The following is a 23,424-nucleotide window of genomic DNA, read 5'->3' as shown; positions in this document are numbered from 1 at the left end:
CACGGCATTATGAAAAAGCCCTGCTTGTCACCAACAGTTATACCCCACTTTCATAATGGCAGCCATTAGAAAGCAACTTGGCAGCTGTCAGCTGTTTTCTTGTAATTAAACAGCCAATGAGCAACTAATTAAGACATATGTGTATCGAACGGTGGAATGGGGGTATGTTAATGATGTGCTAGAATCAATTCATTAAGAGGAAAATTGTCAAAAGATGAGGCATCAAATCGGTGGGCCCGGCCCTTGGCGCCCCCCGCGACACAGCCCCTGATAATCGACATTGATGACCTCACCGCGGCACACCGTCCCCCCCACCTCCCCTGTTCTCCGCGGGAATGCACTAAGCTGCAGCAGCATATGCTGGCCCGTACCCCCCCCCCCCAGGACAACAGAGGCCCCTGCCCCCACCTCCATCCCTCAAACTGCTCATCACCTCCTGTTTAATGCTCATCCCCCTGAGCTGGGAGCGACTCCTGGCACTGAGGGCTAGCCTGCAGAGATTCACCAGAACCTGGATGCTTCTTTCATCTTTTTTTTTTTTTCGTGTAGATAAAGCAGTGCTTTATCATTGGTCATTTATTAATCTGGCAGATGCCCTCATAGAGCATTGGAACCTGCGGTACGGAATACATATAGCCAGGAAGTAAGCAGGACGCATATCTTGTGATTATCTATCAAGACAACTACAGATGCATTCACTATAGATCTTAGTTCAGCTGGAGGAGTTGGAATGTAATTTGCAGTGTATAGAGGAGTTAGCGGATTGTAAATGCAAAGGTTGAAAAATTTCACTGCCACATTCATTAGCATGACATTTTACAGATGACCTGCATTACAGCACATAAAAGGGGTACATTGAGGTGTGTGAGGGGTATAGATATTCTCTTCATTGTGTCATGTCAAACACATGGGTATTATGCCTGCGTCATGTGGTCTCTGATATACTCTCTCCATTGTGTTGTGTGAGGGGATGTGTGTATTATAGCTTCTCCAAAGTATTGTGTGAGAAGTGCATGGTATGCCCACTCCATTGTGTTGTGTGAGGGGTTTCCATTCTTTACTGGCTGCGTACGGAGACCATTCCTCATGTGTGTGGGCTGTGCCATTCCCGTTTCCCTCTTCAGGGCTTCTTCAGGAGAAGCCAGCAAAGCAACGCGGCGTACTCCTGTCCCCGTCAGAAGAACTGCCTGATCGACCGCACCAGCCGCAACCGCTGCCAACACTGCCGGCTGCAGAAGTGCCTGGCCGTGGGCATGTCCCGGGATGGTAAGTACAGCGGCAGCCTGCGGGCATGTCCCAAAACATCGTGCACAGCAGGGGGGGGGGGGGGGGGGGGTCTGTGGGCGTACGCCAGAACTTTACGTACAGTGGGGAAACCGTGGATGTGTCCCAAAATTTTATATACTACTGGTATTCTACGCAGGTGTGTGTAGGAACTTTGTATAAAGATGCATGGGGGTCGTGGGCGTGATTGTAGTCTGACGGTACATTCAGAGGAGTGTGCAAAAAAGAGGGGGGGGGGGGGGGTGGGTCTTGGACATGGGCGCGTCATGGGACGGTATGGAAATCCACTCAAGGTGGCGGGCAGACAGCAAGTAGCCCTTACAGGATGAGGGTAATTAGCGTGCCTCTGCGGAGGCTCCATTAACGGCATAGCTCAGGTGAGCGGCGCCAGCCACGGCGGTGGGCTGCGGAGTGGCGGGGGCTGCGCTCTGCATCCGCGCAGGACGGCAGGGCTCGGCGACAGGAGCCGTAATCAGGCCAGCCCTTCTGAGCCTTTCAGCTGCTCCCGCACACACAATGAGGACAGGCAAGGTGACCTCTGCCTCCACTCCTCACACGGCCCTCCATCTGTGGAGCTCCACCTGCTGTACCCTCCATCCTTCAAGGCTGGCAGCACATGTACCGCCGGCCATGCTTTTGCCTGGGGGGGTGAAAGGGGGGTGGGGAAGCAGTGGCTGTCACTGGTCACTTTGAGCACGGGATCAGGTCTGTTGTGCACAGACCTTAGCGGGGAGGTTTTTTTTTTTTTTTGTCTTGTTTCATGTTGAGTCAGAGGCTGTGTTTCTTATTCTTAATAGAATGTCTCTGCACTCTCTATCTCTTTCTCTCATTCAGAGAGGTGAAGACGGGCAAAGTAAACTGCTATAAATATGCAAAGCTTGCATTATATCTGAGCCCGCAACGCCCTGTGCCTCATCAGTATCCTCAGAATCACATAACCGACCCGCCCCATCACGTACCTACACCCACAGGCTAGGAGAAACTGTTGTGACATTCAGTATTCTAACCACCGGGATTCTAAGAAACCGGGATTGGTGCAGTTTTAACAGGGAATGGTGAAATCTGAAGAGACTGTGTTCTGTAAAACAGGGTTGAGTGTGTCCAAAACAGCTCTCTGAAAATATATTTATAAGTGGAACTGGTGCCCTCTAAAAGGGATTAATGCATTTTAATCAGGGATGGAGCGGTCTAAACAGGGATGAATATATTAGTAGCAGAGATGTTCAGTAACCTGGAATTGGTGCACTCTAAAAAGGGATTAGTGCGTGGGATTGGTGCAGTCAATGGAGAATTCTAACCAGGGATAGAGTAGTTACAGGTTGTTGCAGTCTATACAGGGTGTGGTGTAGTCTCAACAGAGACTATTGCAGTCTAAACAGGGTGATGTAGGCTAAACAGAGACAGACTAGTCTGAACAGGGTTCGGCACAGTCTAAACAGAGATGGAGTAGTCTGAACAGGATTTGGGACAGTCTAAACAGAAATTAAGTAGTCTACACAGGGTTTGGTTAGTCTGAGTTGAGATGGAGTGGTCTACATTCGGTTTGGCACAGTCTAAACAGATGGAGTAGTTTAAACAGGATTTGGGACAGTCTAAACAGAGATGGAGTAGTTTAAACAGGATTTGGGACAGTCTAAACAGAAATTAAGTAGTCTATACAGGGTTTGGTGAGAGTGAGTAGAGATGGAGTGGTCTACATTCGGTTTGGCACAGTCTGAACAGAGATGGAGTAGTTTAAACAGGATTTGGGACAGTCTAAACAGAAATTGAATAGTCTATACAGGGTTTGGTCAGTCTGAAACAGGGCAGTGTAGTCTAAACAAAGTGTGATGCAGTGTAAGCACCGATTAGTTCCAGGTTTTGTCTCTCATGCGTGTGTTTGCTCTGTGCAGCGGTGAAGTTCGGGCGCATGTCTAAGAAGCAGCGGGACAGCCTGTACGCGGAAGTGCAGAAGCACCGTCTGCAGCAGCAGCAGCGTGACCACCAGCAGCAGCCGGGCGAGGCCGAGCCGCTCACGCCCACCTATGGCCTGGCCGCCAACGGACTGACCGAGCTGCACGAGGACCTCAGCGGCTACATGGAGGGCCACACGCCCGACGGCAGCAAGGCCGACTCCGCCGTCAGCAGCTTCTACCTGGACATCCAGCCCTCCCCGGACCAATCCGGCCTGGACATCAACGGCATCAAGCCGGAGCCCATCTGCGACTTCACCCCGGGGTCTGGCTTCTTCCCCTACTGCTCCTTCACCAACGGGGACACCTCCCCCACCGTGTCCATGGCAGAGCTAGGTGAGTGTGTGTTTGGCAGGGGGGGTGGGAGTGGGAAGAGCGCAACCGGGGGGCAAATGACACAAAAGGTGCCTTAAAATAGCAGGAGGTTGGAAACTCATCTCCAAGACTCATTAAAAGCGCCTTTTCGTAATTAGTTTCCATTAATTAGGGCCAATCAGGATCCAGCAGGGCACGCGTCAGGGGAAATCATTTTTTTAAGTTCCCTTGTGCGTTGGAACCCTTTTCCTCTTAACAAATGCACGTTGAAAAAAGATTACATTTTTTGCACCGTAGGTTTTTTTTTAATCGAAGCAATATGACCTTTGTTTCCAAGACGAATGCTGTGCTCCCCCATCATCTTCAGTTTTTGTTATCCCTCAATTTGATTTTGATTGACTCTTTAGCTCTTAGCCCCCTGGAGGCAGTAACAAAAAATGTCAACAACCCTCTTCCCGGTGAAATTGCTAGTAATGAAGTAAGGAACACGCAATTGTCTATACCTTCCTGGTAAATGGATCGTACCATTTCGTTGTGCTGTGTGTGCTATGTAAATTCTCTCTCTCCCAGTTACTACTCATGTCCAGCCATTGCTGCTTCTGTTGTTGCCATTGTAGAACATCTGGCTCAGAACATCTCCAAGTCCCACATGGAGACATGTCAGTACCTGAGAGAGGAACTCCAACAGATGACCTGGCAGGCCTTCCTACAGGAGGAGATGGAGAGCTACCAGAACAAGGTACCGGACCTGTGCATCCCACCAACGGCCGGCGAGCTTTCTCCCCAAATCGGGCCCACAGGATTCACATCACTGCTTCATCAACGCTGTGCTAACAAGTCGCCCTCTGTGGCCTCTCTCCTCTGCTTTCTTTTCCCAGCCGAGGGAAGTCATGTGGCAGCTGTGCGCCATCAAAATCACAGAGGCCATTCAGTACGTCGTGGAGTTCGCCAAGCGCATTGACGGCTTCATGGAGCTGTGTCAGAACGACCAGATCGTGCTTCTGAAAGCAGGTGCGTCAGCAAAGCCCCTCAGACCAGAGACGTTCTATTTAGCAAGCAGATATTCAGCTGCCTACTTTTGTTCCTACAATAAAATTCTGCCTACAGTTGTTCAGACTGAAAGCATTCTAATTTGCTGGTTCATTATGAATTCACAAAGGGCTGTGTGCCAATGCGGAGAGCACTAGAAATTCCATTCACCAATAGGAACTTGCTGAGCACGAGAGCACAGGAGGAACACATGAGTTGTATATCTGGATACTATACAGAATATCTTTGGTGACACTGCAGTATTTCAAGAAAAAGTTTACAGGAGCTATAGGAAAGCTTAAGGAGAGTGCACATCCATTGTTAGTAGAGTATGCATTCATCACTAGGAGAGTATACATCCATCATCAGTTAAGTACACACTGATCATTAGTAGAGTACACAGTGATTATTTCCTATCATTTTCTGTCACTAAGCATGAGAACAAATACTCAGATACTTAAGACCAATATATTTGAGACCAGTATACTCAAATTATTATGAATCTTTGAACATGAGAACTCTCAGTAATCAAACACTTGGTTTATTCAAATACTTGTTAAATCATTTTATGACATGAAGAAAAATCCAGAGGTTTGTTATTTCTAGTCAGTATTCATCAAGTGGCATAACCCTGCATAAAATTAAAAAAATAATTGCCATATTCCAGCTTGAAAGTGTGAGTGAATCTCTTTTCAGGGTCTCATCATATTAAACTGTCCTGCAGTTTCTAGCTGTCTTTGTGTAGCTCAGTGTTCCAGACCCTTAAAATATGACACAGTGGTTAGAGAAAAGGCCTTGTTACTAGAAGGTTGGTGGTTTAAATCTCAGATGTGACACTATTTTAGCTATGAGAAAGGTAGAATTGCTTCAGCATTCATCTGTATGAATGTCTTATATGTAAAATGAGAAGTGAGTAAGTTACCTTGGATGAGGGTACTGGCAACAAAAATGAGCCAGGTTGTGTAGTAAGTCTCTCGAGCTGGCTTTTTCACATAGGGGTGGTGGATGGAGCTGTGGTTATTTCCCCTCAGTGCCTTTGTTTACTGTAAACGTGGGGCGTAACGTTGTGTCAGATAAGCGACAGAGGAAATAAGCGTGGTTGCAGTGCTAGCTCCATCGCAGCCGTCATTTCCCACACTTTACTATGCACCAGCTGGCATATAGTTCCCTGCTGCACAAACAAACAAACACACACACACACACACACACACACACACACATACACACACACAAACACACACAAACACACTCACACACACACACACATACACACGCACACACACACACTCACACACACATACACACACACACACACACACACACACACACGCATACACACGCACACACATACACACACGCACACACACACACACACACACACACACACACACACACACACACACACACACACACAAACACACACACACACACACACACAAACACACACACACACACACACAAACACACACATACACACGCACACACATACACACACACACACACGCACACACACACACACACGCACACACATACACACACACACACGTGCGCGCACACACACATACTTACGCACACGCATGCACACACACACAAACACACACACACACACACACACATAGACACATACACACACACATGCACACTCACACACACGCACACACACACACGAGCTGTCTGTGCTGTGTGTTTATCATTTGCTTTACTGCTGCTGATATTAATAATAAATTGCTGACAAAGTTCCAGAGTCTGATGTGACAGTTTAAACCATGGCCATTTCACATAGCACACTAATGGATTCCATTACATCTTTTTTATCCTGTAATCCAGTCGTACAGGTCGAAAAAAGGCAGACTTTCACAAGTATGGGTGCAGTATAGTGTTACATTCCTAGATTGCCTTTGACTTTCTAATGAACTACTTCAGTTGTGTGTTTTTGCTTGTAGGTAGTGTTATATAACTCTCATTTGCGATTAAGTCATGGCCTATTTTTTTATTTGTTTTTTTTTTTTTTTTTTTTTTTTTCACTCCAGAGATCTTAAAACCGTGTGTCATGCCACTTAAGTCATATTTGTCGGATTGGGTAATTGTTGGCGTAGTGAAATTGGCTAATAAACATAATAATAATAACTTCCATCTAAAGTGAAGAAAACCATTTGCAGACAAAAGAGGACTAACTTAAACTGTGCAGGGTTATAACAGGTTTGTGTGGCTTAGAGGCCTGCGGCTGGTCATGGAAAACAGGAGGACTAATGTAAGTGATATGTTTCTTGCAGGCTCTCTGGAGGTTGTGTTTGTGCGAATGTGCCGTGCCTTTGACTCTCAGAACAACACAGTCTATTTCGACGGGAAGTATGCTGGGCCCGATGTCTTTAAATCGCTAGGTAAGCATTTCGTCTTACTATACCTTATCTTACAGACATTGTTCTGTGTGTGTGTGTGCGTGCGTGCGTGCGTGCGTGCGTGCGTGCGTGCGTGCATGTGCATGAGAATATGAACATTTTCATGTGTGTGTGTGTGAGTGAACTGACTTGTCTCTCCATATCTTTAACAAACACAGCTCCAGTGTTTTGCAGCCTGACCATTAACTTTCCCTTCTTGATGGTGAAATAGGGCATTGCTCAGCAGAGTGAAATAAATGCACTTTAACTACAAATAATATGACATTATTGTAAAAAATCGGTATTTATATATTTATCCTCTTTATATATTCACTGCTGTGTCTGCTCCCACACATTGAAATGTTGACAGCTGCCCCACTGAGGTAGTTTGTGGAAAAATATTAATGAGCCTACACAAAGGCTGTTTGACTGTTTTAATTGGGTGCATCTTGAATCCTGTGTCTGAGAGGCTTGGGTGAGGAAGAACAGTGCTGTGTTATTCAGTATCATGGGTGCATGCCCTCTCTAACAAAAATCACACTGTTCTGCTTTCCCCTGGGGGATGCCTGGGGAGGGGGTAGGCGGAGCAGGCCCAGTCACGGTGGCTTCGTCCCGTGTCTCTGTGAATTCCAATAATTGATTAAACTAGAAAAAAGGGGCCCATTAGTGACTTAATTCCTGGTTGCATAACGCCACCCGTCTGCCAAAATATGATTAGGCTGTAAAGAGACGGTTCTGTGAAAAAGACTTTCTCTGTGCCTATAAGATGTCGCTCGGTGCCAGTGTAGTGTTGTTTATCTTTTGTTGTTTGTGCTCCACTCTTGTCCTTACGCTAAGCCACCGCGCTCTTCCTTTTACACCTCCCTTCTCTCCATCTGCGTTTGCTCCGGCAGGCTGCGACGACTTGATCAGCTCCGTCTTTGAGTTTGGGAAGAACCTGTGTTCTATGCACCTGTCGGAGGACGAGATCGCCCTGTTCTCCGCGTTCGTGTTGATGTCTGCAGGTAAGCACCGCTCAAAGCGTTCTGCCACCGACGGCGTACCAGAGGATGCAAGCTCCAGTCCCACTGGGCTATGTCTCCACCCACACTCCCTCTGATGCATATTTCTGTATGCGTCTATACTCATCTTCCCCTTCATCATCAGTATGTCTCCTAATCAAGGGAATAGCAGAATTATGACATGTCTGTATGTCATGTTTATATCTGGCTGGTGTTCTTCACTGAATACACAGGAGTGCTGGTAATGACTGACTTCAGCCTCCTAACCCCCCTCTCCCCACAGATCGGTCCTGGCTTCAGGAAAAGGTTAAGGTGGAAAAACTACAACAGAAGATCCAGTTGGCCCTTCAGCACATCCTCCAGAAGAACCACAGAGAGGATGGAATCCTGACAAAGGTACCAGCATGTGCCCCTTTCACCTCACTATCCCACCCCTTCAGGTCCCTTTCCTGTCTGGGGAGCATGTGACAAACTGCATCCTCCTTTGGTTATTGTCATACTTTGTCATATACAGTAGGACTACTCAACTCTGCTAACGACCATGATCAAGAATGTATTTCAACTCTCCTTAAACCACTAACACTCTCAGAAATGGGGAGGATGACCATGCTTTGTTGGTTCAGTCAAGACAGAGATCAGCTCAGTCAGGTGGTTCCGTGACTGGTTGGAACAAAAGACTAGGACCTCGGGGCTGCGCAAGCCTGTTATTATATTGTTGCATGCACTCATTTCACAGTCCAACACTAAGACAGGAAATACCAGAAAGCTCAGCCAGGTCCTCTGAATGTATTGTTGTCTTTACAAATATGTGCATTGTGGCGCGTACACGGTCCTGTTAGGAAGATGAGAGGATTCAGACTGAATTCAAAAGTTTTGACCGCATCGCGGCTGTTGTCAGCTGCTCTACTCTGCACGCAATTAAATAGTGAGAGCGTTTTCTCTGCACAGCACAGGCCCCTCCAGTGCCTGCGAGACATAATAACACCCCTGTTTGTCTGTTTTTTCCTCCTCACAGTTGATATGCAAAGTGTCGACACTGCGAGCCCTGTGCAGCAGGCATACAGAGAAGCTGACAGCCTTCAAAGCAATATACCCGGACATTGTGCGCGCCCACTTCCCCCCACTCTACAAGGAGCTTTTCGGCTCGGACTTCGAGCAGTCGATGCCTGTGGAGGGGTAACAGGCCTTGGGTGCTGGTGTGAACACTGTCTGGAATGTTGGGAGAAGCAGAGCTGAATGATTCTGACACTTTACCGGTGCCCTGCTCAGACCAGGACAGCCGACACGCTGCACAATTTAAGGGGGGGGAGGGGTGTTCTTCTCTTTGTTTTTTTTTTTTTTGTTTTTTTTTGCTTTTTTCTCTTTGTTTTATTTCTGGGTTTTTTTGTTGTTTGTTTGTTTGTTTGTGTAGTTGAATTATTTTTGTTTTCTTGGTTTATTAGCACAGGTGGGACCCTGAGCCCAGGAGGAAAGGAAAGGAAGGAAGGAAATCTAAGACACAACACTTTAAAAGAGAATATCTTTATTTGGGGTTGAACTTGGCCTTCCCATGCATATATCCTTCAGGGTGTTCCCTATGGCTTACTCTTGGCACCGATCACTTTTGCATTGGCAGTAATTGTTTTGTGTTGTTTTGATGTAGACAAATAGAATATACTGAGGAAATATAAGTGTTGTTTTGAGTCATGCCCATCTCCTCCTTCCTTTTATCAACCCCATGGTCCACTCATCTGACTGTCCCACAGGAGCTCAAATTTCCCATTTTCTGTCAGGATGAAAAGTAAACTCATGTATATATACTTAAGCTCAGCCTACACTCTCCATTTGTACCTTTCTCGCTGAGAAAAAGGGGGTGATCGGGCCTAAAGCCACAGATTAAAATGTATCATATTCAACCACTGCGGTTGTAACACCTGCTAAGTCAAGAACAGTGTATATGCATGTGTCGGTCAAGTTCAGCCTTTTCTTTCTCTTGTGTTTTACCGCTGTTTTTGTTTGGAATGCAGTGCATCGGAATGCAAACTCACAGTGATGCGGGGGGGGGGGGGGATCCGGGGGGGGGCATGGCATGGGTCTGTCGCCATGGTGAGAGAAACTGCACCTTTCTATGGACAATCGTCTCAGTGAAAAGTAGAATTCTGGTAATTCTAGTTTAAATACAATGAACTTTAGCTGTCAAAGACTCCATCCTCTATGGTTGTTTTGTGAAATCACGTAAGGCCATCTGCTATTAATCTTTCACTGGAGAGGTGATCCAGTAAAACTGGGAGAACCACCACAATAAGAAAGAGGCCCATTCCACCTGTTTTATAATGACCTACAGGGTATACAGTCATAAGTACTTACTATACAGAAAAAGTCATGTTTATAGATTCTATTTTAAATAACATGTATGATACTTGTAGGTAGACTATTCTTAATTGTTGAATTGATAAGGCACTTTTATTTGCACCTTTCTTTTATTTAAGACTTGTGTATTACCTAGTGATGTTCTGCATGTGCACAAGAGATACCAGTTTAACCACAGTCATTGAGGTTCGTCCCGACAAAGGCAGACGCTGCCAAGTCCGTGTGTTTTGCTGTTTGCTGTCGGCATTGTCAGGAAGTCCAATCATTGCTGAGATCTGGAGAAGTAGAAAAGTCACTTTTTTACCCATCACCTTCACTTGGGCTGTTGGAGTTTCATCAGAGAAGTTTCTGCAGAGAGTGAAATCTACCTTCAGAGCAAAAGCGTGGTTTTAAGCTCAGGAGCGGCAAGACTTCCTTATCATCTGCATAGAACACCTAAATTTTGCGGTGGATTTTCTAAGAATTGCTGTCATGTTGCTTCATCGGATATATATATATATAGGTCCAGCCCAAAAACTTAGGCTGCCCCTCCCACTCTTCCTGCTGCAGTTTAGCAAGAGGCCCCCATGTCAGTGCATTCAGTTAAAAATAGAAATGACGGGACTGTGTGAGATTGGCATACAGCGAGTGGACTTATCTCCACATGCTTGTGTGTGTGTGTGTGTGTGTGTGTGTGTGTGTGTGTGTGTGTGTTTGTGTGTTTGTGTGTGTGTGAGAGAGAGAGAGTGCATGTGCATGTGCATGTGAGTGTGTGTCAGATCTCATGGAGGCCAGTCTGTGATGCTGAGATCCTGATTGGTCAGCTGGAGACCACCATTTAGACAAGAGCTCTGTTTCATTCATGCTGTCATTAGGCTGTGTCCCTTTGATTGGACACCCTGAAAACCAGGCTTAGCTCACCCTGTCATAAAATTAACCATGCATGTTCAGTCATGGCGCTGGCATTTCTGTTGAAATTCTGACTGTACCTTACATAGCAGAATCAGACCTCTGTAATGAATTCTGCATGTTGTGGATAATCTAATGAAGGTACATTACTACTTGGATTAATTTCAGCCAGGGCTGTGTATTTGTGGACCATTTTTTTTCCCCTTAATCCGACAATGCCACCTAGTGGTTGAAGAGGAGAAAGCACTCTTATTACTCTCTAAAAGGCGCAGGAACGTCGAGCTGAAAGACAGAGAGATCGTGTGAGTGCTTATTCTTGTGAACACCAACAGCCCTAATCCCTTTTACATCATCAGATAATCCATCCAGGTTGTTTTGCGATCTCCTTCTCCACTTGTGCGTGTGTGTGTTTTTGTGTGTGAGTGTGTGTGTTTGAGAGTTACTGTGTGTGTGCCAATGAATTTTATACATCAGTGACCACTTCTCTATAAATACATCTCAGCCAACAATGACCTTTGGCATTTAACTGTAAAATAACAGAAAGAAATTAGAGCCTATTCAAAGCCTTGTCTGGTAGTGAAGCTTCTATTTTTGTAACCCATAATAGCAGCCATGAAAGAGAGATAGACCGAGAGAAGAGAGAGAGAGCACCAACAGGTGGCACTTTTCCTGCAATAATTAGCATAGATGTTACTATGTTGTATAAAAGGGGGATTTGAAATGTAAGTCGATGTAGAAAAAGTAATAGTTTCATCATGCTTTGCAGTTATTTTTTGCTTTGTGTGACATGCTCGCCATTGTTGGTGTAAATTCTTGTCATTTATCCCCAAATGTGCCATAGAAGAGACTCACATTTGCTCTTTTTTGTGTCAGCAAGGTATATGGTATGTTAATGACATTCCAGGAAACAGTAAGTTGGTGTTTGGAATAGCAGGGAGTCTTGGTTTGACTTTTGAGTGAGGAGGGTCTAGTTTTTTCATTGTTGTCATTTTTTCTTTTCTTTTTTTTTTTTTTTGCTATTCATTCCTTTTGCTGTGCAATATGGACACACACACCTGGAGTGTGCGTGTTCTCCCTCAGGGAAGAGTGGAAGAAAACCTTTACACTTTCTGTTTGAAATTGTTTTTGTTTGTCATTGGTCGATTCTGTTGTTTGTTATTTTTTTTTTTCCGTTGTGTTTCCTTAAGGAATGTCGGTAAGTAGTCCTCTAAGGAATATCAGTATATAGTCCACTAGCATTCCCTGTGGCATAGCCAGTAAGAGGGACACGTTGTTGTTTTGAAAGTTGCCGGTTATTCTAATGGGCTGAAGACTTCTGGATTGAAATATAAGGTGGCCATAAAAGTGTTTCTGTAGACCACAATGGGGGAGGGATTTGGAAAGAGGGGCAATGTTTAATTCACCTGTTTCCCTGCACTGTCATTTAAAAGCCAAGAACAAAAAGCAAAATTGAATAAGCAGGCCTGTTCATAGCCAAAACCATATTTTCATAAAATCATCCATTTTTCAGTGTTTTGTGCAGGTTTTGTCTTGTCCAGTGTAGTCTTGTGTAGACAGATATAGAACCAAATGATGCCATCAGGGTCAATTTAAATTTGGATTATTAAATCATCGTCTCCACTAGGCAAACCAAATATACATATACCCTAAAAAATTTGTTCTGGGCTGACATATTGAAACATATTATTATAGCAATATATTAACTATGTGCAGTATTTACACTATCCTAAAAATCCCTGCATTAGTTTATTTCTCAGTGCCATCCTAGCAAAAGAGTTTATGGCTATCTCTCTGAATCCAAAAGACAGAGACACGTTCTGAGACTGTGAATGACAATCCACATGGATATGAGGTTCTGGCCCAGCAGTTCAGCTGGACATTGGATTTGATATGGAATGCTCAGGGAGGTGAAGAGTGATATGTATTCAAGTCAGGAGGTCTTGTTTGGCAATAGGTATTTCTCCCCAGGAGTGCATGGAAATGCAGTGTTTGCTTTTCTGTTTAAAATATCTTATGGTTTCTTAAAATTACTTATTTTTTGACCATTTTGAAAGACGTTCTGTTCTGGGTGCTGGGTGCATCTGGAATTGATAGTATGCATGCATACTTTCATGCGTTGAGAGATCTTTTTTTTAGATCGTGCAATAAAAAGGGGGTATATTTATAGACTTCTTTTCAATATTATCTTTGATTTTTGTATTTGCTAATGCTCCTTTCAACCTGAAAGATGTTAACTTCTATCCTTTTATCTCTGCATTAACTGTCATGGCAGCTTTAAACCTGTGTTTAGGATCCATGCACAAAATACTGTCAACAGGAGTCTGTTATCTCTCTGAAGATTTCCATCCCTTCAGTCATTTTTAAGGTTAATTTTTAATCCCTTTCACTTTTTTAATTGAAGGTGATTTATCATCTAAATCCATTATTGATTACAGTTCTGTCCTGATTGGAAAAAAACATATGATCCCTTCTCACCAGTGTCTACCCTACTGTAAAGTGATAGCCTTATTGCATAAATAGATCCTGATACTCAACCATAACCAAGGGGAAAGAAGGCCACATCCCTCAGTATGAAGATGCCAGCTGTTGAATATATGATGAAAGAAACCATCAAACTGCCAGTTTGATCTGTCACAGTCATATAGGCTGAATCCTGCTGTTGGAATAGTATGAAGCCCTTCACAACATGTTGAGGACAATATTTTAAGCAAATCTGAAATATAAAGAAATAGTGAGTGATGATTGACATAATGGTTGTGACAGAGGCACCAGCATATATTCAGCATATGAATTTGTTTTGTCAAGAAACTGAGGTCTGACACAGGGACATGCTGAAACATTCAAGTACTCCACATTTGTGACTGTTGTCTCAAGTTTTTTTGAGGACCAAAGAAGAATGAAATGAAAGTACATAAATTGTCCTTTTTTGGGGGGTGGGGGGGGGTGCCCCATTTAAATATTTTTGATTAACTGAATCCTTCCTCATCTGGACATGTGTCATTTCTACCAGTACTGCACCCATTGGGCATTTCTGCAGCTGGCACCTTCTGCTGACCCCCCCCCCCCCCCCCCCCCCCTTCCTATAAAAAAGCCAGCTGAAAAGGCCAGGTAGATCTCAGCAGCCAAAGGCCAGGTAAATCTCATCAGGCCCTCACATAAGAAAGGAACTCTGCTTGCCGTGTGGATTAAGGATAAAATACTCGCAGCCAAATGCAGTTCCCCCTCTGCATGCATGTTCCGGCACACTATATCTGTGCAAATGCTCAGTATAGCTACTGTGGGCTGTAGCGCGTAGGCGCTGTGGTAGCCTACCTCCCCACCTCAAGATCATGGTGAAATACTCCAGCACGCAATCTCAGACACAAGGTACTAAACAGGGTCCCATCTCAGTCAAAGAAATTTAATGCACACCTTAGTATACCACAGACCAAGAACCAGAAATGACTTTGCTGCCTGTTCCTCCACATGGGCTGAGTATATGGCCTCGGCAGTCATCATGTAGTGTGTTTTATGAGATATATTATAAGCAATATTTTCCCTCTGGGTTTCAAACAGAGACAGATGTAGGGTCGTCCTGGGAAAACTGGGTGGGAAGGTTTGTGTGTCTCTGTAGACAGGCAGGGTAGCCACTTCTGGACGTGCACATCACTTTATGACCCCTTGAAATGAACTGAAAAAAAGAAATCTACTGCAGGGATTGTATGTGTGCTGAATATTGCAATTGAGGAGACACAGGTAGATTGTATCATGGGTTTCTAGATGGTCCCTATCTTATGAGATCTCATAACTGGCCAGAAAAAGCTTGGAAATTCCTCAGTGAGCAAAACTCTGTTTCAGAACTGTATTTCACTGTCATTTGGCTATTCCTGTGACCTGGCTTAATAATGTCCTCTTTCATTTAGTGATGGGGACAACAACTTTAGCCTGCTATTTCCTTTATCTGTGCTTTGCTGTTTGTCAGATGAATTGTTAGAGTAATATGACTAGAAAGAAACTATGGGCAAATCAATGGTTTCTAGATTTGGATACATTTTGTGTGTGTGTGTGCGTGTGTGTGTGTGTGCGCGTGTGCGTGTGTGTTTACAAGTGTGCATGTGTGCATGCAGGCGTGCATGCGTGCGTGCGTGTGCATGTGCGTGTGTGTGTGTCTGTGTGTACTTGCATGCACAGATAAGTATGATAGGCATTGGATGAAACCCAGACAAGGCTTTAATGAGTTTAGAACGGCAGGGTCAATGGTGAGTTTGCAAGGTTTTTTCCCTCGTTTTTCATTTTTAAAAGATTTGTATAAATCCGTTCCATGGCATCTTTTCAAACATTTTACTCGGTTTCCAAAGTACAGCAGGCATAGTAAAGGCAAAATACAATACCTTTTTTGACAATAATAATAAAAATCTTTTAGCCATAACCGAATGTCGAGCAATAATATAAATCTTGTACTATTAATTTTGTGCATAGGTTTTAGACATCTGCATGTAAATACAACCTCTTATTTATCACATTTCTTTTTGTTTTTTTTGTTTGTTTGGTTGTTTGTTTGTTTTTTCTTTTTTTGTCGTTTGTTTTTCTGATATATTTTTTTTCATCTGTATATTTGACTGGTTCTGTTCCTACGTTGAGAACAAAGAACTTCAGATGGCCTGTATCTTTTATCTCTCTCTCTCTCTCTTTCTCTCTCTTTCTCTCTCTTTCTCTTTCTCTCTCTTTCTCTCTCTCTCTGCTTTTAATTCACAATATTTAATGTTATTATTGATCACATGTATAGAGGTAACTTTATAACTTCTGTCTGTATAGGTAAGATGAAAATACTGCTATAAACGCCTACTCAGTGCAAATATTTATCTGTTTATTAAAGACATCATGCTGTACAATATCTCTGTTTTAGTATACTACTCTCTTTTAGACTTAGTTTGATAGGGGTAGGGTGTGCTGAAAAATTATTTTGTGTTATTCTGATGTGTGGTGCTAGGTAAGTTACTTTTGTGAACAAAACCTTGATTCCTAGAACTAGGCCACCCTATTCGTCCTATTAATTTCACTGAGTATTGATGCATAATTAATATTAGGATTAAATAAATAAATAATGATAATGATGACGAAGATAATAGTAAAATGACTATAATACCCAGCAAGTACCTGTATCAGCGTGCTAGTCTTGGGATGTGACTCTTGTTCCTTCTCAATTTAAGATTATTAGCAGAAACAGTATCTGTTCCTCAGTTTAATGAAAGGCAGAAATGCAATACATGTGTTTCCAATTTTCAGAAAAACAAGTGTTTTAGTTTTGGCTGAAACGGCAGTATTTTGTCTTTTTTTTTTTTTTGTCTCAGCGGCGTTCCTGATTGTGAAAAGTGCAGGTCTACCCTGAAGCCCTGGTGCAGTGACAGAGCTGACCTCAAGGGGGAGCTATAGGGAGCTAAGAGATATACCTCCCTCTCTGTCAGATGTAGGACATTACTGCAGTCCTTACCTCAGTCCAGGAAGCTATTTTTCTTTCAAGGAAAAATTCTAATTGAACCCATCCTGAATGAGGAGTTTTGTCAGGAGAGCCCAGCTTCACAGACCTTTGTTTTCACAAGCAGAATTTTTTTAAGTAGCCTTAGTCCATGTCCAAACATTGTCTTTAGGACCGACTCACAGACACCTGTATTAAGTGTTAACAAACAGAAATTTGCTGTATATGGGAAGGCTTATTTCATGTTCCTTTTGCAGCCAATATCAGCCAGAATATGCTCGCAATAATTCAGGATACATTAGATGGAGTGTCTCTCTGTGTTGCAGGATTTTTAAAACAATATTAATCTGCTCCTATTGTGTTATGTCTTAATTTACCTCATATGTGTTTGCACACACAGGTAAATCCTGTCAATCCCATGTTTTAACTCATTTCACATGGTCTTCATTACGTGTTTATAATTTTCATGTTTATATGATTGCTTGAACCATTGACACAATAATTGTTCTTGCAAAGTATGTTGTTCAAGCCAATTAAGAATAATGAATCTGCCAAGTCCAATGTATGTTTTTGTACCAGTCGACAAGTGTAACAGCTGAAGACCATATAACAAGGTCTCTTAAAAAAATCTAAATAAATCAAGGAGATGAGATTTACTGTGAGGACATTCTGGTTGACATTAGCTAGGTAAAGAATAAAAGAATAATTTGGTTCAAACCCAGTTTTGGATGTCTGAGAAAACAATGGACAATCCTTTTTCAGTGTGTTTGTTTTAAGCTGAATGAATTATAAGTGTTTTATCTAATACAGGAAATTGACTTAAGAATTGTATTTTTGAGTGTGCAGATGTGTCTGTGGAAGAACACATACACATTTGCGTCTCCTTTTGCCGTGTTTTCTTAAATGTAAGATCAAGGGGATTTGTTCCGTACTAAAGCAACATAAATTGTGGAACTGTAAAGTCAGGATTGGGGTTGTCACAAATTTTTATGTCACATGTTTGCTACTGATCTTAAAATGGGGACAAATGATTCATGTTAACTTTTTCTCCTGCTCTTTTAAATTCTCTTTAGGAGTAGTCTCTTCACAATGGTAGCTTTGCTCCTTCTTGTCTGATTCTTAAATATAAAAATAAGTATTTTGATTCATTTTGTAAATACCACTGTAAAGAAAATAAGAAATTTAATGTTGTCTTTTAAATACTTTTCATTCTAATATGAATGTTGTTATATTGTACTTAGAAACTGTACCTTTAATATTACCTTTATTAAAAGTGCATTGGACACATCGATTTGAGATGTGCTTGATGTGCTGTTACCCCATAATAAAAATGACAGCTTGTAATGGGCTCTTTCTGTAATGTCTCTTTCCTTGGTTGTGGTCTGCCTTGTTTCAACTTTATTTGTCAAGTACACAAGCCAACTGTTAAATTGACACTAATTTTGACTCAACACAGGCAAAAAGAATCAGTTTTTCACATCCTGTATTGTATCCTGTCCACATGTGTTAGTCATAACAAAGTAATATGAGTGGAAGTGTATTCATAAAGTACATTAATACATCAGTGTGTATATGAATGTATGCTGGGCACAGCACTTCATCATTACATCACTGTAATTTAGCAGACGCTCTTATCCAGAGCAATTTAAATAAAGTTACATTTTTTACATGTTATCCATTTATGCAGTTGGATATTTACTGAGGCATTTCTGGGTGAGGTACCTTGCCCAAGGGGTACAGCAGCGAATGACCCAGCAGGGAATCAAACTGGCAACCTTTCAGTTTACGAGCCCTGCTCCGTACCACTATGCTACACTGCTCCACAATTTATAATGTTCCTGCCTGCAGGTGGAAATGCAGGCAGAACTGACCATTGACCGCTCTTTGGTTCCAATCCATGGCAGAATGCCACTTGAAGGGATGCCAGGGGGTGGGTAGGGTGCAATGCAACTTGGCATGAAACTGCTCTCAGGTCATAAAGATGACATTGCACCAGCTGATCACCTTGACATGTAATTGAGAGACTTAGTGGTCACTAAATGGAGAATTGTTTTCCACAGATTACGATTCCCTTCGCCATGTCTGTAATTTTGTCACATCAGATTGTTTCTTCATACATTTGTTGTTTAATGCAAGTCAAAACAGAAATACAGTAATTTAATTTGGACAGACATGGTGTGGTGCAAAGTTTGTGTTTATTGCAGTTTGTGACTTACAAAGATAGCAACATACAGAGTTCATCAGTGAACAGAAACAATGTAGATCATGAAAACGAGACACCATGTGGAAGTAATGCATTTGACACCATCATAAACATGCACTCACTGTGGTACATCTCAACAAGGGTTTAATTGTAAGACATGAATTATTTTAAACCGACAGGTATTTCCTTATTTTAAACTGACAGGTACTGCCAATGAAATTATATTCTCTCCTTTTGTACTCTAAATCCAACCCCAGACCATGCAAATCTCTTTTTTGTGAGCGAGTACATTTTTTCTTCTGCACAGTTGATTGGAATTTAGAATTTTTTGGTTAACTTCTGATGATGCCCACCCCCAAAACAAAAGTGTTTAGAAAATGGGTTTCTAAAATACTTAGTACTAATAAGGGACCACATCCCACATGTAAAAAGATGAAGCTTAATTAAAACCTGTCACTGTCACAACCTGTCCCCTTTTCATCAAGTCTGTGATGAAACTTAGGGGCTCTAATCTTATTTTATAGAGAATGCTCTGCTCATTGCAAATCAAGTAAGGTGGTAAACATAAAGTTTTTTAACTGAAATGTCTTTTTTTCACTCTTGAAGACCTTTTCATGTTGACAGCCGAAATGACTTTTTGTTAATAAAATAAAATGCTATCGTGTAAAAGAAGAATTTTCTTAGGAAGATTTTGAGCGGATTGACTATGACACACTTGGATGAGACCGTGAGTAGTGCACACACAACATGCTGCTCTTTTCATTGCATTAATTGACACAGCTCCTCCATTATTTATGAATTTAGCTCGTTATTTGGGATTGTGATGGCCAAAGAGCTGACTGGACCAGTGTGCCTATTCTAAGACATTAAAGGGGAACATCAAGATCAAGACAATATATGACTTTGGTTTAAGTTCCAAAGGCCTACCTCAAGGTTTACTTGAGTTATATAGAATGTATGATCTATAGAAAGTAATTTTATTGGTTGAAGGGTGTCAGGGCTTTGGCAGACAATAACTCTTGTTATTATTTGGGTGCTTTTTGTTTTCGTCAAGTGGCCACACTATGCTTCTATGCGATTTCACTGTTAGACTTGCACTTTGCGATTGGCCTTCACATGAAATTGAGTATTAAATAACATTTAGTGACATTTATACTGCTTTTATATAATTTTCTTGAACATATTTTATCCATGTGTCCTATGATCTTATCCCATGGACTAATTCAGGTAGTTTGTATATATTTCCACTAGGTAGTTTGTATATATTTCCACTAGATGGTGCAAAAGCATCTGACACAAGAAAGGCAAGAATCTCAGCAAATAATTTTGAAATTAGAGTAGACGTAACGAATCCAACACATGCATTACATGTTGTGAGCTACTCATTAAGTCAGAGCTGGCAAGACATCAGTTGAAATGTGAATGCAGAGAAGTATCAATCTGTAGGAATGGGTTACACAGAATGTATAAGACCACTAGAAGAATTTAAAGTCATCCTGTGTAAAGGCAGGTACTCTGCTAATGGACTCAAATGATCACAATTCAAATGATCTGCACTTTGCCTTAGCAACAATGTCTCAGGCCTGCCTCATTCAGCCTTCTGTGCTCTGTTTGAGCTGATGAGTCATCCACTCATCTTTGTGCATATATTATCTTGTCTTGGACCACGGTTGTCACCAAGATATGTCTTTAAACCTTATACAAAATTGATGACTGGGTTTTAAACCCGTGAGTATGTTGTGTGCGTGTGTGTGTGTGTGTCAGTGCATTCAGTTAAAAATCGAAATGACAGGACTCTGTGAGATTGATGTACAGGGAGTGGACATGTCTCCACATGCTTATATGTGTATGTGTGTGTGTGTGTGTGTGTGTGTGTGTGTGTGTGTGTGTTCGTGTGTGTGTGTGTGTGTGTGTGTGTGTGTGTTCGTGTGTGTGTGTGTGTGTGGGAGGAGGCATGATCAGAGCCCACAGATAGCTGTGATAAACCACTGAATTAGACACACAGCTGGAACCCTTTAACTCAACCACTTTCAGTTAAGCACACAAACATCTGCTGCCTTCTGCTAAGGCCCCACGACTGCAGCTGATTCCATATCATGTTGTCTTTTCCCATCTCTTTCTTTCTCTCTTATCTGCAGTCTGTGCTGCAGGATCTAATTAGTTTACATTCTGGGTCCTCTGATTAATTAGCTCGCTAATCCTAATGATGTTTTCCCCAAGGGTGATCAGTGCTGCTCTCTCACAGAGTATGGATATAATACAGTTTTGTGGTGCTTAAAACTGACAATTTGCACTAATAACAGTGGGTCATAGACAGATAAGGGATAAAAATGGAAGTTGCCCATAGACATGTGTGTGTGAGTGTGTGTATGACGCCACCTTGTACTGAGGCTGTGACTTGTATTCTTCTATAGGCTGCTATCATTGGACAAGGTGCTAAGATAATTATTTTGAGTATCATGTGTACTATGTATAACTGTGATGTGTGTATATGTGTCATAATGTCATGTAAAAGACTGCTATCATTGTGCGGGAGTGTAGTATTGTAATGAGTCATCCTCCACAGTGTGTGTGTACGTGTGTGTGTGTGTGTGTGTGTTGCATAATATTGTTATATTGTGTTTTGATATGGGATGACTTATCAGTCAATTAGTCTCTTGTGTTATACTGTAATGTGTAGTGGTACAGGGTTTCTGGTCACTGAGTTGTGTTGTGTTATAGTGTTGTAGTACAGGACTTCTGGTGAGCTGCATTATATAGTCATATTGTCATGTATTGGGGTGCAGGGGTATTCAATAAAGTTGGACTCGCTTAGGTGGGAAATGTGCTGTCCAGCCTCTCTGGCCAGCATAGGGCAGTTGTGTCCTTGTGGTCCGCTGCAAGGGAGTAAGGCCAAGGACAGAGTCCGGTCATCAGCACAAGCCAGCATTTCTCTCTGCATCATCCACCTTTGGCGGGGAAACTCCAGTTATTTCAGTTTATCTGAAAAAACAAAACACTCAAGAATGTTTTGTTGGACATCAAACCACAGGAGGTTATCTCTTTGTAATATGTTGTCCAAATGAAACCTTTCCCTGGGTTTGACTTTGATTTTCAAGCCCTGATTGTCTGTAAAACGCATATATTTTTTTGTCAGATGTAAAATGAGAAGGACCTGACCTTGTGAACCAAAAGATGCCATTTTTATGCATAGGTGGGTCACTGCTGTTGTACAGCTGAGTGAGGGAATGTGAATTACTGCAGTAGAAATCTAGATAATACGAAAAAATGTTTGCTGTGGCAGTTGCCCTGATTCAGGCCATCAGTTGGCAAGGTTAGCATTATTCTTCAGGCAACAACCCTGGGTCCCTGTAAGATTTGTTATGTTTTGATATGGATAGATCAATATTTCTGCAGGAAACATCTGTGTTGTTGATGGCCATATTTCAACAGAAACACCTACTTGTGATGGAATGAAAGCCGAAGAGAGGTGGAGCCTTGGTTTAAAAATGTGACTTGGCTAATCTTAACTTCATTGTGCAACATCCCCCACTACCTCTGAGTAAATATCAGACTTCCTGTCTAACTTTTATTATTTTTAATTAAAGAGCCTTTTTATTGTGTTCAACAGAATTAACCTCAGACAACTTGAACACACTTGAAAGTGTCATACTTTACATAACTCAGCAACCGTTAGAACACTCACAGCCAAGTGCAAATACACTTTGTCTTAAGTTATCATTAATGTAATTAAGTTATCATTAATGTAAGTCCATGCTTACACAACATTTTTTCTTTTATTTCAAGGATTACCACATTCATAATTTTGCCTATGCAGTGAAAAAGGTAATATTGTCTTAGATTTGTTTCTCAAAATGAAAGACAAAACACACAATTTTCAAAATGAATCTCGGCTCTCCATGATATTACACATTCACTACAGCAGCGAAGCCTCATAAATCCTAGAGTTCTCCATAATTTTCTCTGGGTACTTTCGATGCCCTGACAACTGATCCAGGGACATCTTTCCCAGTTCTAACGTCAAATGTTGTAAACAGGAGATGTGAATCCAAGATCAGCATTTCAGGGAGGAATCAATCTATAAACCTTCATCTGATCTAGGCGTGGCTTTGTTCCTCCTAAAGCCAGACTCTGACATTTAAGCACACGCTGAGGCTGTGGTCTGGTTGACTCATCTACTCAAGACTGTCCTTCTAGAAAGTAGAGTTTTTGCAGTGTGGGAAGGGTTCAGGCGAGAGTTAAGCAAGCCATTGGAATGCGTTCCCTGATAAAAGGATGCCAAACTGAAAGCTGCATTCCTGCGCTTAAAAAGAAAAGGCATAAAAAGACAAGGCATAATCACCATGTGCTGTGCAGTGGAGCCCGCTATAAAGTATGAACCTCTCCCCTCAACTGCTTCCCCTGTGACTCACGCTGCCACGTGACTGTTTGGAGTATGTTTGCCATGTTACCATAACACCTCCCCACCCCCCCCACCCCCGGTTTCACTTGTGAAAAGTGAACAAAATTCCTGCAGGAGCATCTAAGATCATTTCCCTTTCAGTGTCGGACCGTGTGTGAATTGCCCGGA

At 42.3% G+C, this 23,424-nt stretch overlaps 1 protein-coding gene across 1 annotated transcript in view; it reads left to right on the top strand.

The window, feature by feature from the left end:
* LOC118781764 (nuclear receptor ROR-alpha A) overlaps positions 1 to 9,256 on the top strand; it is a 51,156-nt gene extending 41,900 nt beyond the window's left edge. The window contains exons 3-10 of the mRNA XM_036534805.1: positions 1,125 to 1,266; positions 3,177 to 3,572; positions 4,169 to 4,290; positions 4,430 to 4,562; positions 6,854 to 6,961; positions 7,852 to 7,962; positions 8,243 to 8,355; positions 8,975 to 9,256. Of these exons, the coding sequence (XP_036390698.1) occupies positions 1,125 to 1,266; positions 3,177 to 3,572; positions 4,169 to 4,290; positions 4,430 to 4,562; positions 6,854 to 6,961; positions 7,852 to 7,962; positions 8,243 to 8,355; positions 8,975 to 9,139 (1,290 nt within the window). The 3' untranslated portion in view covers positions 9,140 to 9,256. The remainder of the gene's footprint in view (positions 1 to 1,124; positions 1,267 to 3,176; positions 3,573 to 4,168; positions 4,291 to 4,429; positions 4,563 to 6,853; positions 6,962 to 7,851; positions 7,963 to 8,242; positions 8,356 to 8,974) is intronic.
* The last annotated feature ends 14,168 nt before the right edge of the window (positions 9,257 to 23,424 follow it).

This window comes from Megalops cyprinoides, chromosome 8 (genome assembly GCF_013368585.1).
Source record: "Megalops cyprinoides isolate fMegCyp1 chromosome 8, fMegCyp1.pri, whole genome shotgun sequence".
NCBI lineage: Eukaryota > Metazoa > Chordata > Actinopteri > Elopiformes > Megalopidae > Megalops > Megalops cyprinoides.
Note: the sequence above shows the minus strand (reverse complement) of the source record. Positions and strands in the feature narration are given on the sequence as shown.